Source organism: Etheostoma cragini, chromosome 22, assembly GCF_013103735.1.
Source record: "Etheostoma cragini isolate CJK2018 chromosome 22, CSU_Ecrag_1.0, whole genome shotgun sequence".
NCBI classification, from domain to species: domain Eukaryota; kingdom Metazoa; phylum Chordata; class Actinopteri; order Perciformes; family Percidae; genus Etheostoma; species Etheostoma cragini.
Window position 1 is genome coordinate 7,773,792 of NC_048428.1, and position 23,695 is coordinate 7,797,486.

The window sequence follows — 23,695 nt, forward strand, 5'->3', positions numbered from 1 at the left end:
GGGGGGGGGGGGGGGGAGGGAATTGGAATAAGTAATCACACAGTAGTATTTACACTACATTTCAGCAACCCCACAGTGAAGAGTTGTACACAGGAGAGACAACCGTATCTTCTAATCATGGATGAATTGAAGTGATGGAAATAAAAAATATTATATGTAATATATATATATATATTTGACATGCTCCTGTTGACAATAACAACTTCTCTTTATGTTGAAGTCACCCATCACATCTACTGTACTGCTAATATTTTTACATTGTTAAATCATTACAATATTCACTACGTTTATAAATAAGCTAGCTTTTCGAAACTAAGTTTGAGCATGGAGAGTCTTTCTTTAACACACAACTTATTCAAAGGTTAAACTCAAAGTTGACAAAAATAAAAAAAATTAGCCGTCTCTCACATTTCCCAAAGTATGAAACTTGAGCTTTTAAAAAGGAAAGTTGGCTTTAACGTGACCGAAAACAGATTTGGTCTAATTATAAATTGGACAAAATGTTGATATATTATATGAAACATTCCTATTTCCAGCTTTTAACAACAAACATCATGCATGCTGGCAGTTATTTTGTGCAATTGGAAAAAGTCAAACCCAGCATCAGCATATTTCCATGCATTTAGATTTGATAGATTGTGATAGATTTAGATTTTGTATTTGTAAATTTACTATGTAATATTTATATACTATAAAGCGCTCTTGGTATTGGATGGGGAAATGAGTGCATTTAACGCATAAAAGAGCAGTAAATGAACCCTTCCAAGTGATGATATTGGGAAACCAAAATGTTGGAAAGCTGTACATGACTGACTAAAGATAAAACTAAATCTGAAGAGTCCCTTCCAGGTGCCTGTAGACAAGAATATCTGTCAAATCATACTTTTTGAAAGAGGCAGGTTTTTAATGCTACCTAAAATTGGATTTAAGGATTTAACAGCCAGACTAAAAAAACATTAATCAGTGCAAAGCTACATGTGTTAAAATGAAAACTAATAAAAATGGGCATTTCACTCTATGCATGTGGGACTTTTCAGACTTAACCTAGACGGGGTAACCCCCCCCCCCCCACAAACACACACACACACACACACACACACACACACACACACACACACACACACACACACACACACTCTGCCGGCTATTTGATTTCGTCCTGCAGCTCTGTCTGTAAACCTGCACGTTTAATTATCCTGCTTCGGTTCACAATGTTGCGGGAACCAATCACAAACTGGCTTATCCAGCTGGCGCGCTATTGGCTGGTTTAACAAGATGACGATAGAGAAGTGACCAAGCAGCTTCTTGTTTACAATCAGCAGCCACCAAATGCAACTGAAGCCCAGCAACCCGTTAATGTCGCTGTCGCTTCCACGTCACCTGGATCATTGGTCTGATTGGTTGAAAGATTATCCAATTGCATACAGAGTCATTTAAACTATGCCCGTTGGCCACACCTCTTGTGCAGAGAAAATCCAGAGCAGACCCCCCAGACCAATGCTCAGTCTCAAATATATTGAGCTTGACTTGATCTGGTGATAGCCAGACCAGGCTTAACCCTAACCCTAAGCAAATAACCCTCAGAAATGGATTTTAGATTTGATGATGGGAGGCTTTGTTTTATTGTTCCTCACCCTGCCATTGACCTCGCCCCTCCACCAGCCGTTGGCTCCAGACTTTGTGTAGATCTTCACCACGTCGCCCTCCTGCAGCGAGAGCTCCCGGGTGTCACGCGAGCTGAAGTCGTACCGCGCTATTGCCACACCAATCACTTTTGGAGTAAACACTAGAGAGAGAGAGGGGGGGAGGTGGGTGGTATTAAAAAAGCATTGAATTTAGTTCATTTAAAGCTCTAGAAGATGTGTTTGAAAGACAATTAAAAACATCAGTTTCAGGTTAACACCTACACAAAATCACACACACAGATGGGTGATGTTTTTTCATTCAGCTAGAAAAATCTCATCATATGTTTCTCCTCTCCTTTATCTCTTTTTCGTTTGAAATGTAGTCATAGAAGTAGTGGTGGAATTTATTAAAAATAGGTAGAAATAAATGTCAGTATTTATTTGATTTCTTATTTGAGCCTGTCAAACTCTCTGGGTCCCATTTTGCTCATTTTCAGGTTCAAACTTGTTTACAACACATTTACATGCTTTACTGTTCTAAAAACACATTATTTTTCTCTGTCTGAAAATACTAGTATTGCTCAAAAAGTAATCTTTGTTTAACTTGATAAAAATCATGTTTCAGTGTTTAACAGCAATTGCTGCAGTGCATGCTAATTTGTTTGTCATTTTTTTTCAGAACGATAAATACCACATGAACAGAGTTTAACAAGCTAGTGGAACAGAGGCTAGCCTGACCCTCCTAACATTCTTATTTTTAGAAGTTAGAATGCTACAGTTTATGAAGCAACACTCACTTCCTGTTTACCTAAAATAAGTTAATGGCTTTTAATTGTACAGCTTTACAAATGTCCGCAAGAAAACTATTTAAAAGTTACAAAGTTCTTCATTATCTAAGACATTTAAGTTTTACTGGTGTAACCTGAGTTAGCAAGTCGCTAGTTTGGAACTAGGCAGGACTCTGCACATCACAACAAAAAAGTAATGGATTAGTGATGCACCTCAAATTGTCTCGTCTCAAATAAAGGCTGAGCTTAAAAAAAACTAAACGTAATGTTCTCTAAATTTCTCATAATGTTGCAGGTGATCTGAGGAACGGTTAGTCTGTACTAGCAGTGCTTGTGATTAGTATTCACAGTATTGTACATTTCCTAACTAAAAGAGAAGTCTTGTAGATGTGATGGGCATGGCTTTAGATGAGAAAGTCCAGCTGGCGTATTCTGACAGCCGTGTGTGTACGTGTGTCTGCCTGCCTGTGTGTCTTTCTGTGTGTTTGCACGGGCGGTCATCATGTCGACGAGACGGCAGTATGAGAGACAGCTGTGGAGAAGGTTAGCTAGTTAACTCTGCTCCATCCTTTCCTCCCTTCTCCAGACACTGACTGGTCGGTCGGACTGGGCTAAGACGACAGGTGGAAATGGAATGTCAGACCAATACAACCTGGCCGTTGGGAGAGAATATCTAATATAGAGGAACTCTGTGTATTTGGACACATCCAGCTTTACTTTGACGGACTGACACACACAAGCAAACACCAAACTCAGCCATGTAGGCTACGCCTCTGAAAACAGCTCAAACTGTTTCCATCTCACATGCAGAAATGCAGACACATACAATGACATACAGTACAGACATGCATTACTGAAACAAATAGTCCCTATTCTCCACACAGGACGGTATGTAGGCACAGCACTGTGGAAGAGGTGGAATGGTGAAATAGGAAGCTGGATGGCAGATTTTCAGACGATGATGTGAATACAGTGAGCTACAGCCAGTTAGCCAAGCAGCCTTTACATAAATGGACAGAGAAAGAAATAGTGTTAGAGAGGTAGACAGAGAGCGAAGCGATACCTGTACCTGACCAGAAGGGAGCAGAGGAAGGAGGTACAAAGCTGTAGCCGGCAGGAGTTACAAAAGAGAGGCCGCAGAGCAATGGGGCTATGGCAGGGCAGGCCAGGCAGGGAACGGAGAGATGCGAGAAGGCAGAGGGCACGGATGGGAGAGATGGCAGAAAGAGAGAAAAGCAAAGGAGAAAAAGTTTTTTTAAATCCCAACTCTGAGGTTTAAAGAACACAGTTGTAGCTTGAGCAAAAATAGATGAGAGGAATAGCTCTAGCTCTAGCGAGTGGGACTTTATTTACACATCCACTGGTTGCAGTTTATCTGTCCCTCTAGACATCTACACTGTAATAACAAATCTAATATTTTAAACTGAAATATGAGGGATCAAACTCTTGTGTCTAACAAAGACTAAAATAAGAATTTTCAATATTGAAAGGTTCTTAGTTCTAAAAAACCAAAAGCTGGCTATTAAAAATTCATATAATACCCTTGCAGGCATGAAGCGGTGCTTTAATTAAAAAACATTAAAAACATGTTTGATCTCACAGATACCTAATTTTCATAAAACTTGGAGGTTAAAACTTGAAGGAATGTACATTTTGTGCTCAGGGGGTTGGAAAAAAATGGTCTTGACTAAAATAAAGGTAAAAAATTGAATGTCTAAAACAAATACACATCACTGATGGAATACTGTTAAAAAAAAATTAAGTGATGACACATCCTGTTTCCAATTTGCCATAAAAACATGTGCATCATTTATGGGGGACGACAGCTTCACTTGTGCATTTAATAGGGAGGAACATGTAGTGTGTTCACAATTACAGCATAGGGAATATCTTTCTATTTGCATATTTATAAAGATAATCATCGAGCTGTAATACTGCCACAACTGCAGCTACTCTGGACAAATTCCCTCTGACAGACATGTTTAACCTGATAGCTTACGAGACAATGATGTTTAACCGTGCATGATGGTAGCGTTGCAGGCACTTTGGAGAAGTGGGGTGTGGAGTAACCTGCTCCTCATTTGCATGATGTTGAATCCAGGCAACTTTATGCAAAGAAGGATCAAGCGGCTCGGCTTGACGCCTCTCAAAAGCGGACAAAAAATCTTTTAAACTAACTGTTGTCATTCTGAAGTGAAGACAGATTCAGCAAACTCATAGCCTATTTCCTGCATAAATGTTTTCAGAAACACGTTTTGGTGAACTATTCGTAAAAAAAAATTGAAATCATATTTTAAACGAGCCGCCATTAGGGTCTGTTTTTGTAATCTGGGAGCCAACAGACCCGTGAGACATGGTTGCAGGAGGCTGTGGATGGTTTTATTTGCCTGTCAGTGGTCAGTGAAGAGAAACTGGTGGCAAGCCCACTAGTGTGCAAGGCTGGGAAGCGGGGCGATCCCTTCCGTGAAAACAACGCGTATATGGACATGTATCTGTTAGAGTAGGCAGTGTTATTGCCTTGAGAATAGGAGGATTGTCCGGTTTGTTTGGGGTGGTGTGAAAGCTCATCCGAACTCTTGTGTGGATCAAACGAACAGACTCTGGTCCGCTTGAAAAGGGGGATCTCTGTTTGCTTCCAAGGGAACCAGAGTTCTCACTTTAGGTGACAAAAGTTGATTCAACCCAAAAACAGCAAGAACACCAAAAGTAGAGATGCAAAATGACTACAAAGAAAATCAAAATGTGTACAAAGCATTCAAAAGGATTGCAAAGAGAGCCAAATGGACTATAAGGAGATTCAAAAAGACTTCAAAACGATACAGAACGACTACAAAGAGATACAAAACAACTACAGAGAGATGTACGGTTGGAGTCCTCCCACATGTCTGGGTCCAGGAGCCCATTTTCAATGGCGGTAGGCTATTTGAAGTTACAAATAGGAGCTGTTAATTGATATAATTTAATTTGAGAACATTTAAAGTTGTTTATTTGGCATTCATTCATTGCACTGAATAAACCATGTAATTATTAATAATGTACAGTTTATTCTTGCCATTAACCACTGCTATAAATCTGAGTTGTAACACATTTTTACTCATTTTACAAATGTGCCCCACGTCTTTAAAACTGTGCCCCATAATGCATCGCCCATTCAAAAGTTTCTAAGTCTGGCGCTGCACAGGAGCTCACATGTCTGCCGCTGGGAATAGAAAACCTAATCCCCACAATAGCAAGATAAATGCCCAAACTTTATGAAAAATGTGCCGCTGCCAACAATACTGCTGGCAAGTTGACTAGCCTTGGTTATTGATATGCTGTAAGGAGAGCATAGCTCCAGCGGTATTTAAAATGAATACTAATCAGCACACTGAGAGACAGCTCAGCAAGCCCTAATGGTGGCTAGGTACAGGCGATATGAAGAAGGATTGCCCTCCACTTCAAACAGCCACCAAAACACCAGCTGCATTTTACATGCTTCATTTTTGGTGGAACACATTGGAATACAAAATATGGGCTGGTTGACTAATAGAAGAGACTACAATCCAGAGGACACGGGTGCACACACACGCGCACACACACACACGCACACACACACACACACGCGCACACACACACACGCACACACACACACACACACACACACACACACACAGTATCATTTCACAAGAGAGTAAAGATGAGATAGAATCCAATCAGCAGCCCTGAGACCCACACGCGTTGTCAGCTGAGATTGTTCCATGAACACATATTCATCCACATTTTTGGTTAACACTGGTATTGTTTCTGTTGTAGTTACAGTAGCGTAACGGGTTAAAAAAACCCACTTTTAAATCAGTCAGGTTTGTTATCTGCAGAGCTGTCCAAAATACATGAAACAAAGCATAAACATTAATTAGCAATTCTCCAGCAGTGCTGGAGGAGGATGGAAATCAAAACAAAAGCAGTCATTTAGAAGTGAAAGAGAGAAAATTAAGTCACACGCCAGGAGGAGGCTGCCTACAAGATAGAAGACCACACCGAAGCAAAACTAATTTGGACTGAAGCTGTCTCGACTTGTGTTTTGAAGCGGAGTTTGAACAACAGGCCTCCTTGAGAACAACCAAACAGCTCAGTACAATCTGTCCACATTTCTCCCACTTGGAACGTGATCATCAGCAAGCCTGCACTTTTTTGTTTCCTTTTTTTATCCATTGTACGCAGTGGTATACAGGGTTCAAAGGAAATCACATTGTGCCACTGATTGCGATAAGTCATACATTTTCCATTAACCAACTGATGGGCGATGTTGCTGCTGCCCGGCTCACACACTGTTTAATACCTTTTCTTCTGGCATTGCTTGAAGCATTCAGCCTGTGTGGGGTGGTCATGAATGTTTTACAGGGTGAACAACCCTTTCTACTTCAGTGTTCAAACCTCTCTTGATGGTTTTTCAAACGTATTCCCACCGGACATTATCAGCCAAGCCTATAAAACAAAGGATGAAAAGCCGTATCCACACCCCAAAAAACAAATAAAATAACTCCAGTATTTTTTTAACCTTTTAAAAACACTTTTCGTCACCAAACTACACTAGAAAAACTATAGGTCTTGTCACCGAAGTTGGCACATATACAATGCTCTGCTGTTTCTTTAGTTGCTTCACTTCAAACCCAAACATCATCTCATTAAAATCCCAGTTCAAAGTTACACACCCAACATCTGTTACATTCCAAGTCAGAAAGGAAAAACATGTTGTTCTCTCTTACTCAGCCCTGATAAATAACATCCCCAACACCTGAATGCTGAGAGGAATCAGGTTAGTAAGGGTAATGACTGACAAAGACAAAACCGCAGCTGCATGCATAAATAATAATCAATGCGCTGGCTGGCATTCCAGCTAGGTTCTGCTCCTCAGAAAGTGTTGACAACAGCTCCTTTGTCTTTCGTGTGGCCATGTGTGTGTTCATAAGAAAACAAACAGATCATTCTTAAACGGGTAAAAAATATCACACAGCTCAAATCTTCCCCACTTCCACTGCCAGACAGCACACCACAATAGCCACAAGAAGAAAGTCAGCAGACAACTCCTTGAGGCGCGGCTGCTAACAGATGTCAGGAGAGTCTGAAGTGTAAAGTGACGTTCGCAGCAGATGTGGCTGAAATATAACAATAACCTGCTACTTGTGAAGTAAAATGATAGATGGTTTAATGACAATGAATCTTAAAACCAATCTGTGACTATCACTTAGTTAAGGCTATGACATATCTCCATGATTGTGTAATACTGTCATAAGAACTTAATGTCATAATTTTAAAGGAAAAAAACTTCCAATCCCGTTTTTAATTTAAAATGTATGATGCATTATTAGAATGAATCACACCATTGATATCACGTACACATATTGTGTATTTTATGATGTATAAAATGACAAATTGCAAGGAACCAGATATCTCAAACAGCAACTAAGAATGTAAAAACAAAAAAACACACAAAAGAACTACTTTTGCATTACCCACACTAATAACTGTCATATGTCCATCATAAAGTATGTTGTGTTTATTTGTGACTTTAGTCAAAATAAAACGTCAAATTAAAAGGGAAAAAAGACCATATTTAGATTTTAAAAGTAACTGCTGTAATAATTCAATTTTGTTTCTAGTATCAATTCATAAAAGGAGTTATCTCAAGACCCTTTACAGATAGAATACATAATTTACAGAGACCCAACAATTCCAGATATTAAGGAAGATATTATTATTTGACTATCCTGTAAAACCATCTCTGTAGGTATTTCTCTCTCCTCTGAACCTCAAATGGATTTAAACTTCATTAAACGTTCAGAGAGTGTTATCAAATCTAATAACATGCTTAGTGGAGTCTCCAACCACCGTTTGACAGTTTTGGTCACAAACAATTAACGTCAGAAGGGACCCGAGTGTTTGGAACAACAAATGGCTACGTGGCTCTTTTAAGGCTGTGAATATGCTGCCAAGTGAATTAAAGCGGTGTGTCAGAGAGCTGGGAAGGATGACAGATAAGAAAACAGAACAGGCGGCGAGTAGCGCTGGAAGAAATCAGCGGAGCCAGTGACAGCGGCTTGTTGCAGGTTGAAACAAAAACTACTAATGACAAAAAGAGCATGATTGATCAGCGGCGTGACGGCGTCAGATCACACCGACTGCTTTACTGACTTAAATTTGGGAGATTTCTCTAAGCTTCTTAACTGTAATGAATTACCTCTTCTCTTTGTTTTCTATGATAGTAAACTGAATATCTTGTTAGTCACACAAATGAATCAATCTGAAGACTTCTTCTTGGGTTCTGGGAAAATGTGAAGGGCACTTTTCGGAATCTTTTGATTTAGATCTTAAAGCAAAATTGGGGAATTAATCAACAGATTTCAACAATGAATGAAACTGTTATTTGCAGATGTAGCCATGCACTAATAAAATAGATAGGAGAAACTTAAAGCTACTCAAAAAATAATGTTGATTACAGAAGTAATAGTGTATATATATATCTCAGTTCCTGCCAAAGATTCTGCCAGATGTCCGTCACCTTTTGTGTTTTTTGTGTTGTAATTTTAAACTCCGGAGGATGTACGAGGACTATGGTTATTTTTCTCTCAGATCTCTGCAGGGTAAATCTAGACAGCTAGCTAGACTGACTAAATCAACTTTAGAATGTACACATTCCACCAAAACAAGTTAAGCGCTTAGCGCCACCCGTGATGATTGTGATTGGTTTTAAGAAATGCCAATAAACCAGAGCATGTTTTGCAACTAAATGCTCACCTGCAAATATTTTGCATCAAAACTATTCATATTGGCAGGTGAACAGTCATACAGTGTATATGTCTAGGGCTTTTATTTTGAAGGGTAAGAATAGAAAGAGGGAATTGAAAGTTTGCTGACCTGGTTCAGACAAAAGTATACTATGGGGGCATAAAGTGGTTGATGTTGTTGCACTGCAGTTACTGTTGTTGTTTTAGAGAAACATGTCTGTGAACTTTGTCAGTAGTAGTTACCATGTCCATTTTTGATATATTTATACATAATAGCAGTAAGTGCTGTAGTGGTGGAGTGTTTCTATTCTTCAGATCTACTCACTGTTGCCACCCGACCGGTTGAGGCGGTGCATAGCAGCGTTCTCCGGTTCCTGGTAAGGATACTTCAGTGTGGTGTCCAGACTCCTAAAACCTTCTCTTAAGGAGTGGTGTTTGTAGTACTCTATCAGCTCCTGCGCACACACACACACACACACACACACACACACACACACACACACACACACACACACACACACACACACACACAGACACGTAAGCAAACTAATAGATATGCAGCCATTTTTATTTGTTTTGACTGTCACACATCCTGTCATATTTTATTAGAAATCACTATGTAAAACCAGATATACTACCCATGTTTGTTTTTTACGTCTTATGACAAACATCTGTAGTTTTTACACATGTCAAATCATGACAACTTTGCTGGAATATTGAATCTTATTACTGACACAGTAGTGAAGTAGCAACAAAAAAAGAGGACATAAAACTACATAAAAGAAATGATGTGGTGCATTATAATATGTTAAGAAAGCTGACTATGAATTTTTGAATTACATAACAAACACCACATTGGACAAAACTTTTGATGAAGTTTTCTGACTCAAACTTGTAAACAAAATATAATATTTTATAAAATATAACACAAATATCTGTAATTACCAAATCTTAAGCAGATAAAGTACATTGCTTGCCATGAAGAAAACTGGTGAACCTTTACAATTTGCACTGGACTTATCAATAATGCTGAGGCCCTCAGGACAGTATAAACATGCCTCTAATCATGGCTATTTTTGTGCACATGGCTAACATAAAATTCAGGTTTTGACACTTCATTAAGCAAATATGATGATTTATTTATGACTTGCAGTGGCGGTATTAAAAAAGAAAAAAGAGAGAGGCTAAAAAGACTCACAAATATGCTCCTGAACTTCTTGTTCTCTGCAATGTAAAAGCAGCCCTCCTTGGTCAGGATCTTTATGTGCTTCACATCGCTGTTGTACCTGTGGGCCATTGAATAAGTTATGAGTCTAATTTCGGTCTCTGATCACCACCATCGATCGGTGGTCGGCCCCTGGCCCCTGTGGAGAGCACGGCCGTCGCTGTAATGCATAGGGTCCCAAAGGTTTGTGACATCTGAATGATGGGTTGCCAGGAGAAAATGTGCACACATACTTTTGTTGGCATTAACAGGGCGGCTCATGGGACTCTGAGGCTGCAGGAGTCAAAGCTGCAGTTAGGGTGTGCAGAAACCTAGGATGTTGGTCATTCTCCGTGATGCTTTTTTCTCAGTGATGATTCAATTAGTCAGCTGGTTCTTGTCCTATCTTTTTATGTAACCATTGCATGCAGTTATTCTGATAGCTTGCCATTTTGTAGGAAACTGACAGCCAGGTGAACTTTGGTAGAGTATATATGTCGCTTTTAGCCCTTTAACTCTTAGTGTCCCAGGTTTGGGGTAATGTCTTCTTTAATGTTTTGCCACGAACGGGCATTAAAGTTGCAGATATTCAAATTCACCAGGCCAAGCTCAATCTTTTAAGATTGAATATTAGTTTGGGGATTCTGCTCTGTATTTTCTACTGCGCAAGAGGCGAGCTCAATGGGCATAGTTCAAATGACTCTGTACGCAATTGCAGTCTTTGAACTTTATGAAAAAAGTCAAATAATTTTATCTTTGGACAGAGTGAAGCTAGCTCTTTCCTCCTGTTATCAGTCTTTGTGCTAGGCTAAGCCAACTGTCTCCTGGCTTTGTATTTAGTGAACAGTCATGAGAGCCTTTTTTTATTGTTGTTTTTTCTTAAACTAAAAAGCACAACAGTAAACAATTTGAAATGTAACACAATGTAGCTAATAATATCTAAAACTAGTTATCAATGTTAAAAGCAGACTCGTAATGACGTTAAAATATTTAATTTCAAGATTTTCAAATGTAGAAATTGTAAGGCTTTTTTATTTGTTTATTTTTAGAAATTTAAAGAGCCAGATATAATCTCTACTGTGTAACCATGGGGTTACCATGGCAGTGTGGTTCTAATTATAAACTACTGAGAGATGTTTTTGTGGGTTTTGAGGTTGAATCCATAGCTTAATCCATACTGCTACGTGTGGTTTAACTGAGACCCTGCTCCATGGTTAGCCTCTAGTTTGGTCAGTTTCACACACATCGCTGGGGTTAACCACAGTCTCAAAGCACATCCTCCTGCAAGGGAACTATAAGTCTGTCTGTCAAATGGTGTTGTATAGCTGGAAGTTACAGCTGGTCAATACTGTGGTTTGGCTAAAGGCATCTGAGGAATCTGGCAGACAGAGCAGCCGCAGACACACATAAAGACTGTCAAGGGAAAGAGAAATTATAACACATGATGATTGTTGATAGCCAGACCTAAGACGAGTCCATGATGAATCATTACTCAATAAATAGCAACAATTCTAAATGTGTATTTTTGTTGTCACATTAAATCATTAAACACCGATATAACATTTAAAGAGCACCCCTATTTGGAGTACAAATATTTTCATGAATCAAAATGATACATAATTTCATTTAAATTTCAGAATCTTTTAGAAATCTATACTAAATTTCTAACTGTAATCAGAGGTGGTGTTGACACTGACACTTTCAGTTTGCGAACGCTTCGGTAGGAATGTCATACTTACTTGATACTGATGGCGTACTCTGTGTACTCTCTGCTGCGGTGGCGGACCAGGTAGGTGCTGTTGACCCGGTTGACGAGTTCTGCCTCTGCCTGGAGCCTCTCCATGGGCCCTGCAAACCTACAACACAACAGCCAAGAAGAAAAGAAGCTGTTGATTACAGTGTGTTGTTTGTCGCAATCTGTGTGGTGGCTGTTTTAAAGGAGAACTATGCAGTTTTTTCTAGTTTATTTTACCTTAATTGAATAGCTTCTTCTTTATGTGACTTTTTTTTTAGTTGAATGGTGGTTGTCCCACCCTTGCACCTTTCGTCCGGCAAGTCGCCGGACTCAGTGTCAAGAAGTATATCAGTGATATCAGGTCTCGCGATTTAAAAATTGCTTCACGGCACTGCTCACATACAACCATTCAGGAACCGGCTAACACGGTGGCCATGGAGTTTTTCACACTATTGTCATGACTGAGCCGGAAAAAAAGGAGCAGAAAGCATTGTCGGAGGAACAGTGAAAGAAGAAACGGCAGACTGACCGAGCGAGGGGTCAGACACAAGTAAACACAGGAGCTGCCAAATATCTATGCCGAAGCTGTAGGGGGAGCTCTATAGAGAAACCTGCGAGCAAAAAGCAAGAAATGGCCAAAACTGCATAGCGCTCCTTTTAATTTGCTTAAACTTCTGCTTTGATGTGATTGTGAAATAAAAATGACGTGTTACTTATGATAATTTTGCTGTTTTTTGTGATCTGAACTTCCGTTCATGGGGTATGAACTGACATTTGTACTTGCTGTTTTGTTCGATCCAATAAAACTCAGTGCTGTTTTTCAGCACGAGTAAAGACTTTTCTGTGAATACATTCAAACAGCTGTTCTGTGAACATACCATGCTTGAGAGGAGTAATCGACGGGCTTCGGGACCTGGAACAAAGAGCAAATAAAATTGTGTTCTTGTTATTTTTATAAAGCTTGCACTCATCCAACCTCAATACACCACTACAGTAAAAAGTGCTCGGCTCTAGTTCCTCAGGGACCGATGTTTACCCATTTATAAACCAGGTGCTTTTACAGCGTACAGCCCCAATTAAAACGGCTAAATGCTCTTCTTATCTTTACACCAGTGTAGACATGCCGATAATAGTTTGTTATCTATGGGACGGCTCATATTCCTGGAGCTGCAGGACATAGTGTGAATTTAATTTCATCAAATGGAATATGACAATCCAGTGGTGTGGAGGTTCACACAAGGAAGAAACAAAAACATGCAATTGATACAAGTCAGTGAAAATGATACACACCGTTGTTCCTTCCCCTTAGCTTTTTAGAGTAGTTTGCACAATAGAAATTATTGCTTGGTCCATATATTCCCTAACCCTAACCATATATATGGCCCTATGCTTTATGAGCAAGCTGGCACAATGTGGATGAGTGTGTGTGTGTGCTCCTTATAAGACATTGTTTTTTTTTTCTTTGCTTGTTATTGATAAATTGAATTAGACAGTAAACCACTTTTATCTCATAAGACATTGAACGTTCCTTGTGCTCAGAACATAAAAAACCAATAGGCTTTCTTCTCATGCCAGGTAACATATCCTGCGTCCCCTCACAAATCCCCAACCATCCTCACATCACTGGACTGCTAGTAAATACACGTAGTCAAACACAAGCTGCTACAACAGGCCCTTATGTAGCAAAGGACTACAAGGAAAGGCTGCTTACACATGGGCAAGGCTTCACAGCGTCGCTTGGAAAGAAGCCAACCTCTTTTGTCGTCAGGATTTTGCCCTGAAACCACAGAGAGATAATTGTGTTATGTACATGTGGCTGACTCTGTCTCCATTATTCAGAAACAATTAGCTTGCAACACAGAGCAGGGTAAATGTACAGCCCTAGTTAACTATTGTTGAAATAATAGCTTGCAGGAAGAAGGAAAGAGGAAGAGTTCCTTATTCCTCCCATGGTGATGGCTCTTTAAGCTCAGTGCCTTAATTTATCAACACTGGGGAGACTCAGTTGGTAATAAATCGGGAGGCCTAAGGGCAGTTATTTTGTCTGTGAAGCTGTTTTTGTTCTGTGCACTGACAAAATATTTAGGCCAATAATAAAGTCATAGAGTCCAGAAAAGAAATTAAGGCTCAAAATTATTCAGATTAAGAGTTTTGTGCAGATGCATACTGCTGTTATATGCTGGGAGGAGTAAATACTCAGGATCATGCAGCCAAGTATCACTTATATTACGTTGTCCTATTGAGCTTAATCCCCTACAATATATTTTAGGTCTTTACGTTGCCAGAGCTGAAAAGATACAACAGAATTATGAGGAAAAATTCGAAGGTATTGTGCATGCTTATCAATTCCACAGCGTTGGCAATGTCAAACCGTCTGATTTAAATGGCTACATAATGTCTTACACCTTCTCCCATTGGAAAGGTTTACACATATTCTCCAAGGAGACACAAGTGTTTTTTTCTTCTTATGGAACCCTATTATAGATGTTCTTGGAAAAGAATATGGTGATATTAAAAGGTTTTTCAACTCTTGGAAAAGTAACAAAGTCAACAGGTAAAATCACACTGTTATTGCAGTTTTAAATTGGAAGATGATGACATATGTTTGTGTTTTTCCCCCTTTTTTTTTTTTTTTTTTTTTGCTTTTGTTGTTACTTGTCTGTTAGTCTGATTGTATGGTTAGCCGTTCTCTGAGTTAAGTTGCTTTGTTACGTACCATAGTTTGTTTATTTATTTTAAATGTAACACCGGGTGTGTAACTTAAAATTGAAATGTAAAATAAAATGATTAAAAGAAAAGAACCTGCAGCATGCATGCAGTGTTTGTCTTTATACTCCGAGTATGTTTTGCCACGTCACATCTTCACTCCACAGTCCAAGTCCATAATCACTTTTCCTACATAATACCTCATTTCTGCCATTTTAATGTGTATGTCCAAATTTGAATGCAATGCAAACATATCCCTTTCCTAGATTTATAAATAAGCATTATGTAAAATTCTAGTTTTTAAGTCTTGTCTTGTCCAGTTGTGCGAATCCTGCAACCCTGCACCTATAAAGCTCCGCCGTTACCTTCAATTTAGCTATCTCTAAATCAGTTCTAGTGTTTCTGTTTAACGATTAGCCTTGTTAACTGGATGTTTATGAGAAACCAGTCTGCCTTGCTGCCAATTTGTCCCAATTATTTTAATTGTTTGTTATACTTGTAAATTGTAATGCATTTTCATTCACATTTGTACTTCTCTTTCACAGTCTAAACAAAAATTAAAGTATATCTATTTACATCATCATATTGTATTTCAAGGCCAAATGTGGGCTTACATTTTGCATGCTGACTTTATATGTAGCCAATTGGCATTAAATACAAGGCTTTTTTTCCAAATATGGAGAGAAATGTTAATGTATTACATAAAAAATGTGATTTTGAAGTTTAAAGTGCTCATATCATGCTTTTTGGCTTTTTCCTTTTGGAACTCACTCCAGAGAGCTCAACACACAGACAAAAAAAAGAAGCTGCAGCAATGTGCAGTAAAACAAATATATGTTTTTTCTTGAAAATTAACCCAGTAAACCTATTCTGATATAATCTCTAAATACAATTTATGAACCTGTAATTGAGCATAATATGGGTACTTTAAAGGAGTCCATGGGTTAAATGAGGGGTCCAAGAACACCCATATTTTGCACTCTGCAAACAAGTATTATATCACAGGGAATAGTAAATGACGAACTGAGGCGCATGTTTTATAGACACAGCCATAATCTGAGAAGCACAAGTGGCAAACTACCAGTTAAACCCGTTGTGATGGTTTTGTGGTCGTCGCCTGTCACATCGCTGCGACCTCAGGACATTTTATTTTATCAGTCCTTGTGGAAAGCCTTGCTTTCTGCTGCATCCTTGCTAACAGTGTGAGACTGATTATAGCTAACACTGACAGAGTAAACAGATGGTTGCTGTTGAAAGAAATGAAATTACAGTGATCGATTCAATTTTTCCACGCATCCCCCAGAACAGAAATGATTATGGTCTGCTGGCTACGAAAGAGATGGATATTGAATGTTTGCTGACTGTGGGGCTCTAGCTGCCTCCAGTTCAGCTTTTACACTGAGTTAATTGAATTCTTTATCTATTTTATCTGTTTTGTATTAAGTACTATAAGATTTATTGGTTTCCTCATTACATGTCTGTTTTATAATACAATTGTACAGTAATTCATGGCAATGCAAAGACTTTTTCAGACCTCTGGTAAAATCCCATTATGATGATGATTTAGTCTCTAAAACACATACAGTAAGTGACTACCACACAACAATGCATCAGATTTTCAAAAAAAAGCTTTTCTCTTCTCCGCAAGTGAAGTTTCAATTTCATGTGTTGTCACATTACAGTAATTGTTGTATAAAACAAACTGCGTGGGGGAGTTTAACTTCCTCCTAAGAAGGGCTCTGCTGTGTGTGTGTGTGTAAGTGTCTGTGGGTGTGTACATGTTATTAAGAATGAGATTTTTGGGCGCCCAGACAGCTCAGTTGCTAGAGCGTGCGCCCATATATACAGAGGTTTACTCCACAACGCAGCAGGCCGGGGTTTGCCTCCGATCTGTGTCATTCCCCTTCTCTCTCCGCTTTCATGTCTGTCCTTTCAAAATAAAGGCCAAAAATGCCCCAAAATAATCTTTGAAAGAATGAGATTTTCCCATGAAGCTTGTTAGCAAGACAGTCCTGTGCTATTTTTAGCCAGAAATAATGAATGGATTAGTGATGCTATTTTGACAAGGCACGGGTATAACCTCTCCAACTTACAGTATGATGTCTACATAAACAAATCTTTAACGATGAGCAAGATGATTAAAGGACATTAGTGCAAAATCCATTTATTAAAAAGTGAACCATGCTGACTTAACCAGATCTGACTTATAAGAGGACGGCAGAAGTGACCAACCGATAAATCATTTGAACCCTATTACAGAATATAAGGTCAGTGTGAAAGTTAGATGGTCTGAAAGAGGAGGAAAGGAGAGATTTAAATACAGTAGGTCCACTTTTGTTTTGTGTTGTGAAAGATGTGAATACAGATAGTATGACGTCTGACCTGCCACCAGGGGCTGTGCAGGTCGGCACAGATTAATTCAATGATGTCGCCCGTCTGGATGCTCAGTGCTGGACCAGACGCAGGGCTCGGCACACCAAAGTAGTTCCTGATTACCAGCATCTTGGGCAGACCTGCGAGAGGGATACGGACCGTTAATTCCTGCATACTGTCTAGGCTTCAAACAAATCTGCCTTGTTAATATTCATTGTACCTACCTAATAATGAATTACATGTTCTTAAAGTAAGAAGGGGTGCTGATTAGTTTATATGGATGTCTGGCTGCATGTGAGACTGTCTATCTGTATGAATATGTCAGCATGTTCAGTACTGTATGACCTCAGGTCTAAAAGGGCATGTTTGCCATTCTAAATGTGCGTCTTTGCCCTACTTAACTATCCATGGCCCTATTATAGGTGGTAATGAGAGGGAGTATACTGTTCATGTATACATACGCACACACAAACACACCCGTTGTCAGCAGTGTCCTGCCTTTGCAAATCAGTTGGACCCATTATCATGTTACGGATAAGCAATAGTGCACTCTGGTGCGTGGCAGGTTATCAGGCTCGTAGATAAGAGATAAGCAGGAGTGAGTTTCAGCGGGGATGCTGTTTACTGCTACACAATGAGAAATTCATTTGGAAATTACAATTACAGTTAATTTTTGTAGCTTCATTACTGAGATTAAATAAAAAACTTGTTCTAAACACATTTACAATAAAGAATTAAAGGTTTTTCAATATACTATGCTTTGTAATGATATTGTCTTTGGAGATGCTTTCCCATCCTTTCATTGGGCTTTTCCCCACCTGCGTTTACCAGTGCAAAGACCAATTAAAGCTTACTTCTGCACAGCTAATATATTACAGTATTAGTATTAAGGGTTTGCACTGGCACTTGAAGAGGTGCATTTTAATCAGGCTGAATTTGATTGTTGGAATGACCTCAGTCAGTGCTATTTGATTTTGAACAATGGCTAACTTTGATCCCATTATTCACCAAGAAATCATGAAATTGAATTCTAACATGTCTGTCATGAAGCACCCACCCATGGCAAATAAATCCCAAGTTCATATCTCATTGTTTGGCGATAGTGTTGTGCAGAGATACTATATGAGAAAAAGAAATTCGCATGAGAGCATGAAGAAAAGGGTAAAGGCTTAAGGCAAATAATAGAGACGTCAACAACATTGTATTGAAAGCTAAAACATCTATATCTGGCTTGCTTCTCTTTCAGGGACTGTTCCAGCGCTGTAGCAATGAGGCTGGCAGCCTGACATGTGCCAGCCTGCCTGAATAGGACTTCTAAAGACACAGGGCCATGGATAATTGAGTCTTGGGGCCATGAAATGCATTCCTATCCACACAAGGACAAGCCAAGTGTTAGTGCACCTTTGAAAACAGACAAAGCGAGCAGCGTTGGAATATTATGAAACGCCAAAGGCTGGGGCAATCAAATGCCTATTGATTTTAATGCGTCTTCAGTCAGAAATGATTTTCTGCAGCATAATAGATGGAGGGGTGGAAAAATGAGTGTTGAAGCCAGGTTTATGAGCGATTAAAGGCCCTCAGTGTGGTGTGGGCACACACACACACACGGCAAAGGATGCTGTATGTTATTCATATTCTATTGGAGAAAGATTGAGAGTCAGAAAGCCACAGAAGGAGGGAGGCCCAATATACAATGGCTATATTTCTTGCATTTCCTGTAAACACCCAGTTGCATTCTTTTTTATGCATTCTATTTTTCTTTTTTTTAATTAACTGTAATGTTTACAAGTCTTTTATAGTCATGGATGGAGTCTTGGCTGCATTGATAACATCAGTTAACAGCTACAAGGTACACTCTTTTCTCTGACTTAGCCAGGTTACATCTGATACCAGGTAACAAAGTAATGACATCATGCCAGTAACAAGTCATGCCCAATTGCCAATCAACTTGATAGAGGTGAGTATTTTAGTGTCCTTGGTTAATTTAGGTTGTTATACTGTATGTGTGGGGTTTGAAATGAAAAGAAAAATATAAGTACAATTATTTTGTTATGTGAACAGACTATTCATATTTAGGGTTAAAGGACTTATATGTCAACAGGATTTAGAAAAACTTGTCCATGCTTTCATCTTCAGTAGACTTGACTACCGTAACGGTGTCTTTACAGGTCTCCCTAAACAATCAATCAGACAGTTACAGCTGATTCAGAACGCTGCTGCTTTAGTCCTCACTAAGACCAAGAGACTGGATCACATCACTCCAGGTCTGAAGTCCTTACACTGGCTTCTGGTGCCTCAAAGAATTGATTTAAAAATACTTTTGCTGGTTTATAAATCACTAAACGGTTTAGGGCCAACATACATTTCTGATCTGCTACTACACTATGAACCCCCCAGACCTCTCAGGTCATCTGGGACTGCTTTGTGTCCTCAGAGTCAGAACTAAACAGGAGGAAGCAGCGTTCAGTTTCTATTCTCCACATATCTGGAACAAACTCCCAGAGAACTGCAGGTCGGCCCCAGCTCTCAGCTCTTTAAAATCAAGGCTGAAGAGCTTTCTTTTTGATTTTGCCTTTTTTTTTAATTATTGTTGATTTCTTTAATGTTTAATTTCTTATACTGCACTGTAACTTTTATTCTCTGGTTTTATCTGTTTTTATGTTTTTTAATTGTTTTTATGTAAAACAATTTGAATTGCCCTGTTGCTGAGATGTGCTAAACAAAGAAAGCTGCCTTGCCTTGCCTTACAAAATCTTAAGTACCACGATAGCAATCATAATGTAACATATAGGTGTATGGTTAAAACAAAATGTATATTAATATATTTTCTTATACATGTGAGAAGCAGGATACAGATAACTTGAAATGGAATATCTTTGTGTTTTGGTTCATTGTTCAGACGAAATAAGCGATGTAATGAAGTCACGTGGCTCTTTGAACTTGGGAGTAGCATTTTTCACTATCTTCTAACATTTAAAAAACGTAACCATTATTTTCATAAGTGTTAGTGCAGCCCTAAAAGGTGAAATATCTCACCATCTGACCTCACATTAGAAATACACAGTTAAACTGTAACTGAAACTCATAGTTTCTGCTGTGAAATGGATAAATAGGAACTGGTTAAAACCTACTCCCCCTTTATGCAACTGGAAGTCGTATGTACGCAGCATTCAATCAAGATTAACAATAAAACTGTTTAAACTGTGGAATAAATTTATTAAATGTGAAGTTACAATTAAATAATACTGGAACATTCACCCACTGAAGAGAATAAAGAGTCAACAGTGTTTCTGTGTATGGGTATGCGTATATACAGTGTATGTAGTGTATATACTGTATATGTGTATATGTATGGACACCATCACACTAGCCTACTTTATTTATTTTTTCTCAATCTATCCCTTCATTTATACCTTCTTTTTATTTTTCTTCATTAAATATATTAACATGTAGGATTGCAAGCAAATGTAGATGTACTTTCTTAACATTCTTTACTCCTGCACTCTTGCAATAATTTAAAAAAAAATCCAATATCTTAAAGTAAAATTGTTATAATTATAACATGAAGCCAATTAGATAGTTGGGTTAAGTGAGAACCATGTAGTTGGAATGTGGCAAAAAAACTGCCTTTTCAGGCATTTTATTCAGGTAAGAATTGATGTTTTCAAAGCTGATTTCAGCAGATGCTTGCAGCATGCTGATACCCTGTATTAGCGCATATCAATAATGGCATGGATTGCACTTCAAAATCGGGTAATTTGTCTCAGGAGCAGCTGCCTCTATGCACAGAAACATTGCCAGTGAGAAAAGAAAACAGTGGAGGAAGAGATGGGTGTGTGCGATGTGGGAGGATGTCTGCTGTTGTGTTGTGCTCTGAAATCCTCACCTGGATCTTGATCTTTGCCCTGAAAAAATACACACAAAGAGTTACACACTGACAAAGGCACATGCAAGATCACGGACATACACATGCACATTTAAACACAAATATTTTGATCTTTTCTCCATTCTTCCATCACTGGTTCATTCATCAATTTCTCCTTCACAAGCGCACACAAAGCACTGTCACAGTGAAAGGAAATATCCTAAACATCTCAAGTCCTCCAAAGTCAGAGCAACCTGCACCCCCTCTACTACCTTATACCCTACTATATCAGTTATAAGTACATAGTCAGTGAGCTGAATATGTTCGAACACATATTAATGCTACCCCTTTAGTGCTGCACACACAATTCATATATTAACCCAGCCTGCTATCTAACCTACAGTATACAGGCCGTATGCAGTGGGCATGGCCTGGACGACACTTCATAACATATTAAAACCCATATCGCATTCACTGACACCCCAGGCAAGCTACTGTGTGTCCCGCTGCAGCAGATATGTTTCAAAGTTGCACAGAGGTTACACTGATGTGATTTTCATGGGCAAATACATATATGTTTAGATGATCGTGACATTTTGTTTGATTTTGTGTTTCTGAAGAATTCTAAAGAATTTCTACACAAAATACAGTAGTAGTACTACTGATTCTATCAATGATAACAACAATACAACACACAGTATTCATGCATACTTTTTGTGCACATTCCAGCGGAGCAGTTAGTCAAAAGGTTTTGGTCAAAAAGGTTTGACTGTTGCATTTTGAGTTTGGTTTGAGCACTTTTTCTGCACAAAAACACTAATTAAAACTTGTTATTAGTAGCTGTAGTATCACAGTAACTGACATCAGTAAACTCAGAGCAATAGGGACACTTGTGAATTTCCCCCCAGTTTTTTGTTTTAGCTGATGAGATGCACATCTTACCTGCACAGTGCAGTTTTTTTTGGCATAATTATAGAAAGCCTAGTTTAATTTCCAGCTTAGGGACACGTTTGATTGTTGTAGCAGTAAAGCCAACAGGAGTTTCTGAAACAGCAGAGACAACTCTGGGTAAATCTGCAAAAAACATTCTCGTTTCTGGTGTCAGGAAGGCTGCAGTAAGTAAAGTCAATTGGAGTCTCCTTGGCAAATAGCTGCAGGAGAGAGCAGTCTTCAAAGTGCAGCAAAGCTTTGGAGAGGAGGCGAAGCGCAGACATAGGGAGACGGTATACACATCAACACGGACACACACACACACACACACACGCAGCAGCAGCTCACCTGAGTTCTGACGGAGCCGGGATCTGAAAGAAGTTTGAGAACAGGCATAGTGAATGACGGGTTAGAGGGTGCACGCAAACACTTGCACGCACTCGTCGGTACAAGGCAACACTCCCTCATTAGTAGAAAAGGCCGACACTCGTGTCTGACCGTGGTTCGCTTTATTTTGCTGTGCTGCCACTACCTGACAGCCAGGGGTAGAGGAGGTAACGAGGCGTGGGGTGAAGAGGGGGGGGAGGGGGGTTTGCTCCACCAGTTTCTTTCATTGGCTCCCTGAGGGACGGGTTACACCCCGTAGACACACACCAACACACACCTTTGCACACACAAGTAAGTACTCCTGTACCTGTACAAATAGAGCAATTGCATAAGCATACACATACCTTCACAGTCACAAACAGCCACATATACCTGCAGTAACCACACACACACACACACACACACACACACACACACACACACACACACACACACACTCTCAGCAAGCCTGTAGTTCCTCGAGGGAACCTTGACCTGTTATGCAAACAACTGGCTAGGCAGCTGATAACAGAGACAAATTCAGGAAAACAATGGCTTATCTCTGACACACACACATGCGTACACACACACACAGTACTATACCCTATACTGTGATGCTGTGATTGTGTGTTTGTGCAGCCCTGCTTGTGTATTTATATAATAATATCTCAACATGCAGACATTGTGGTGGCTTTCTGACCATTAGAGTGAATAAAGTTTCAGTTGTCCAATGGACATCAGCAAAAATTGATGCCTCCCATCACTGTAACTCACTATCTTTTTTGTACTTCTTGTAGTTCAGATTTCTTAAAATACGTTTTTCTAGTAGGTTCAAAAGTATTGGTCCTGTCCCTGCACATTTTCCTGCACTGTACCAGCAGAGAGTGGATACTGTGTGTAGTAATAAGAGGGGGAATTCAAACTGACACCCCAGTCTTCACCCACTCTCGCCGCCGGTGTTGCCCAAATCTGCTCAGGCACACACTGTGCCCAGGTGGGCCTGGCAGTGGCGTTATTGCCTCTGCGACCTGCTGGCACCATGACAGATGCTTGGGCCAACAGGAGCTGGCAGCTTGCCAAGAGGAATAGAGACAAACACTCACAATTGTGACACGCAATGTTGCAGGTTGTAACAGTAAAACCTGCACGCTCACTTACTTAAAAAAAGAAAAACATTGTGCAGAGTTCTGGTGCCATGAGAACACAACCATGCACTTTCAAGACCTCGAGAACTTCCACAAAAACAAAGTATAAATTTAGTTTTTTCACCTCTTCACGCTCTCTCTCTCTCTCACTTAGTCTCATTTTCTCTCTCTCTCACTCACACACACACACACAC

The 23,695-nt window shown here is 39.4% G+C and overlaps 1 protein-coding gene and 1 long non-coding RNA gene across 4 annotated transcripts in view; one reads left to right on the forward strand and one right to left on the reverse strand.

Annotated features, from left to right (window-relative positions):
- Window positions 1-1,554: 1,554 nt before the first annotated feature.
- LOC117937691 (guanine nucleotide exchange factor VAV3) overlaps window positions 1,555-23,695 on the reverse strand; it is a 96,224-nt gene continuing 74,083 nt past the window's right edge. The window contains exons 18-27 of one of the 2 annotated variants that reach the window (XM_034861822.1): window positions 22,339-22,361; window positions 21,082-21,100; window positions 17,205-17,335; window positions 13,828-13,893; window positions 12,995-13,029; window positions 12,121-12,237; window positions 10,376-10,463; window positions 9,503-9,632; window positions 3,483-3,563; window positions 1,555-1,786 (exon numbers count right to left, since the gene is read on the reverse strand). In XM_034861822.1, the coding sequence (XP_034717713.1) occupies window positions 1,581-1,786; window positions 3,483-3,563; window positions 9,503-9,632; window positions 10,376-10,463; window positions 12,121-12,237; window positions 12,995-13,029; window positions 13,828-13,893; window positions 17,205-17,335; window positions 21,082-21,100; window positions 22,339-22,361 (896 nt within the window). In that variant the 3' untranslated portion in view covers window positions 1,555-1,580. The remainder of the gene's footprint in view (window positions 1,787-3,482; window positions 3,564-9,502; window positions 9,633-10,375; window positions 10,464-12,120; window positions 12,238-12,994; window positions 13,030-13,827; window positions 13,894-17,204; window positions 17,336-21,081; window positions 21,101-22,338; window positions 22,362-23,695) is intronic. The other variant, XM_034861823.1, reaches the window with a different exon arrangement.
- The window catches only part of LOC117937712, a 14,677-nt gene continuing 12,273 nt past the window's right edge, over window positions 21,292-23,695 (forward strand). Inside the window, exon 1 of one of the 2 annotated variants that reach the window (XR_004655219.1) lies at window positions 21,292-21,303. This is a non-coding gene — a long non-coding RNA (uncharacterized LOC117937712). Of the gene's footprint in view, window positions 21,304-21,637; window positions 21,649-23,695 lie in introns of those variants that run through there. The other variant, XR_004655220.1, reaches the window with a different exon arrangement.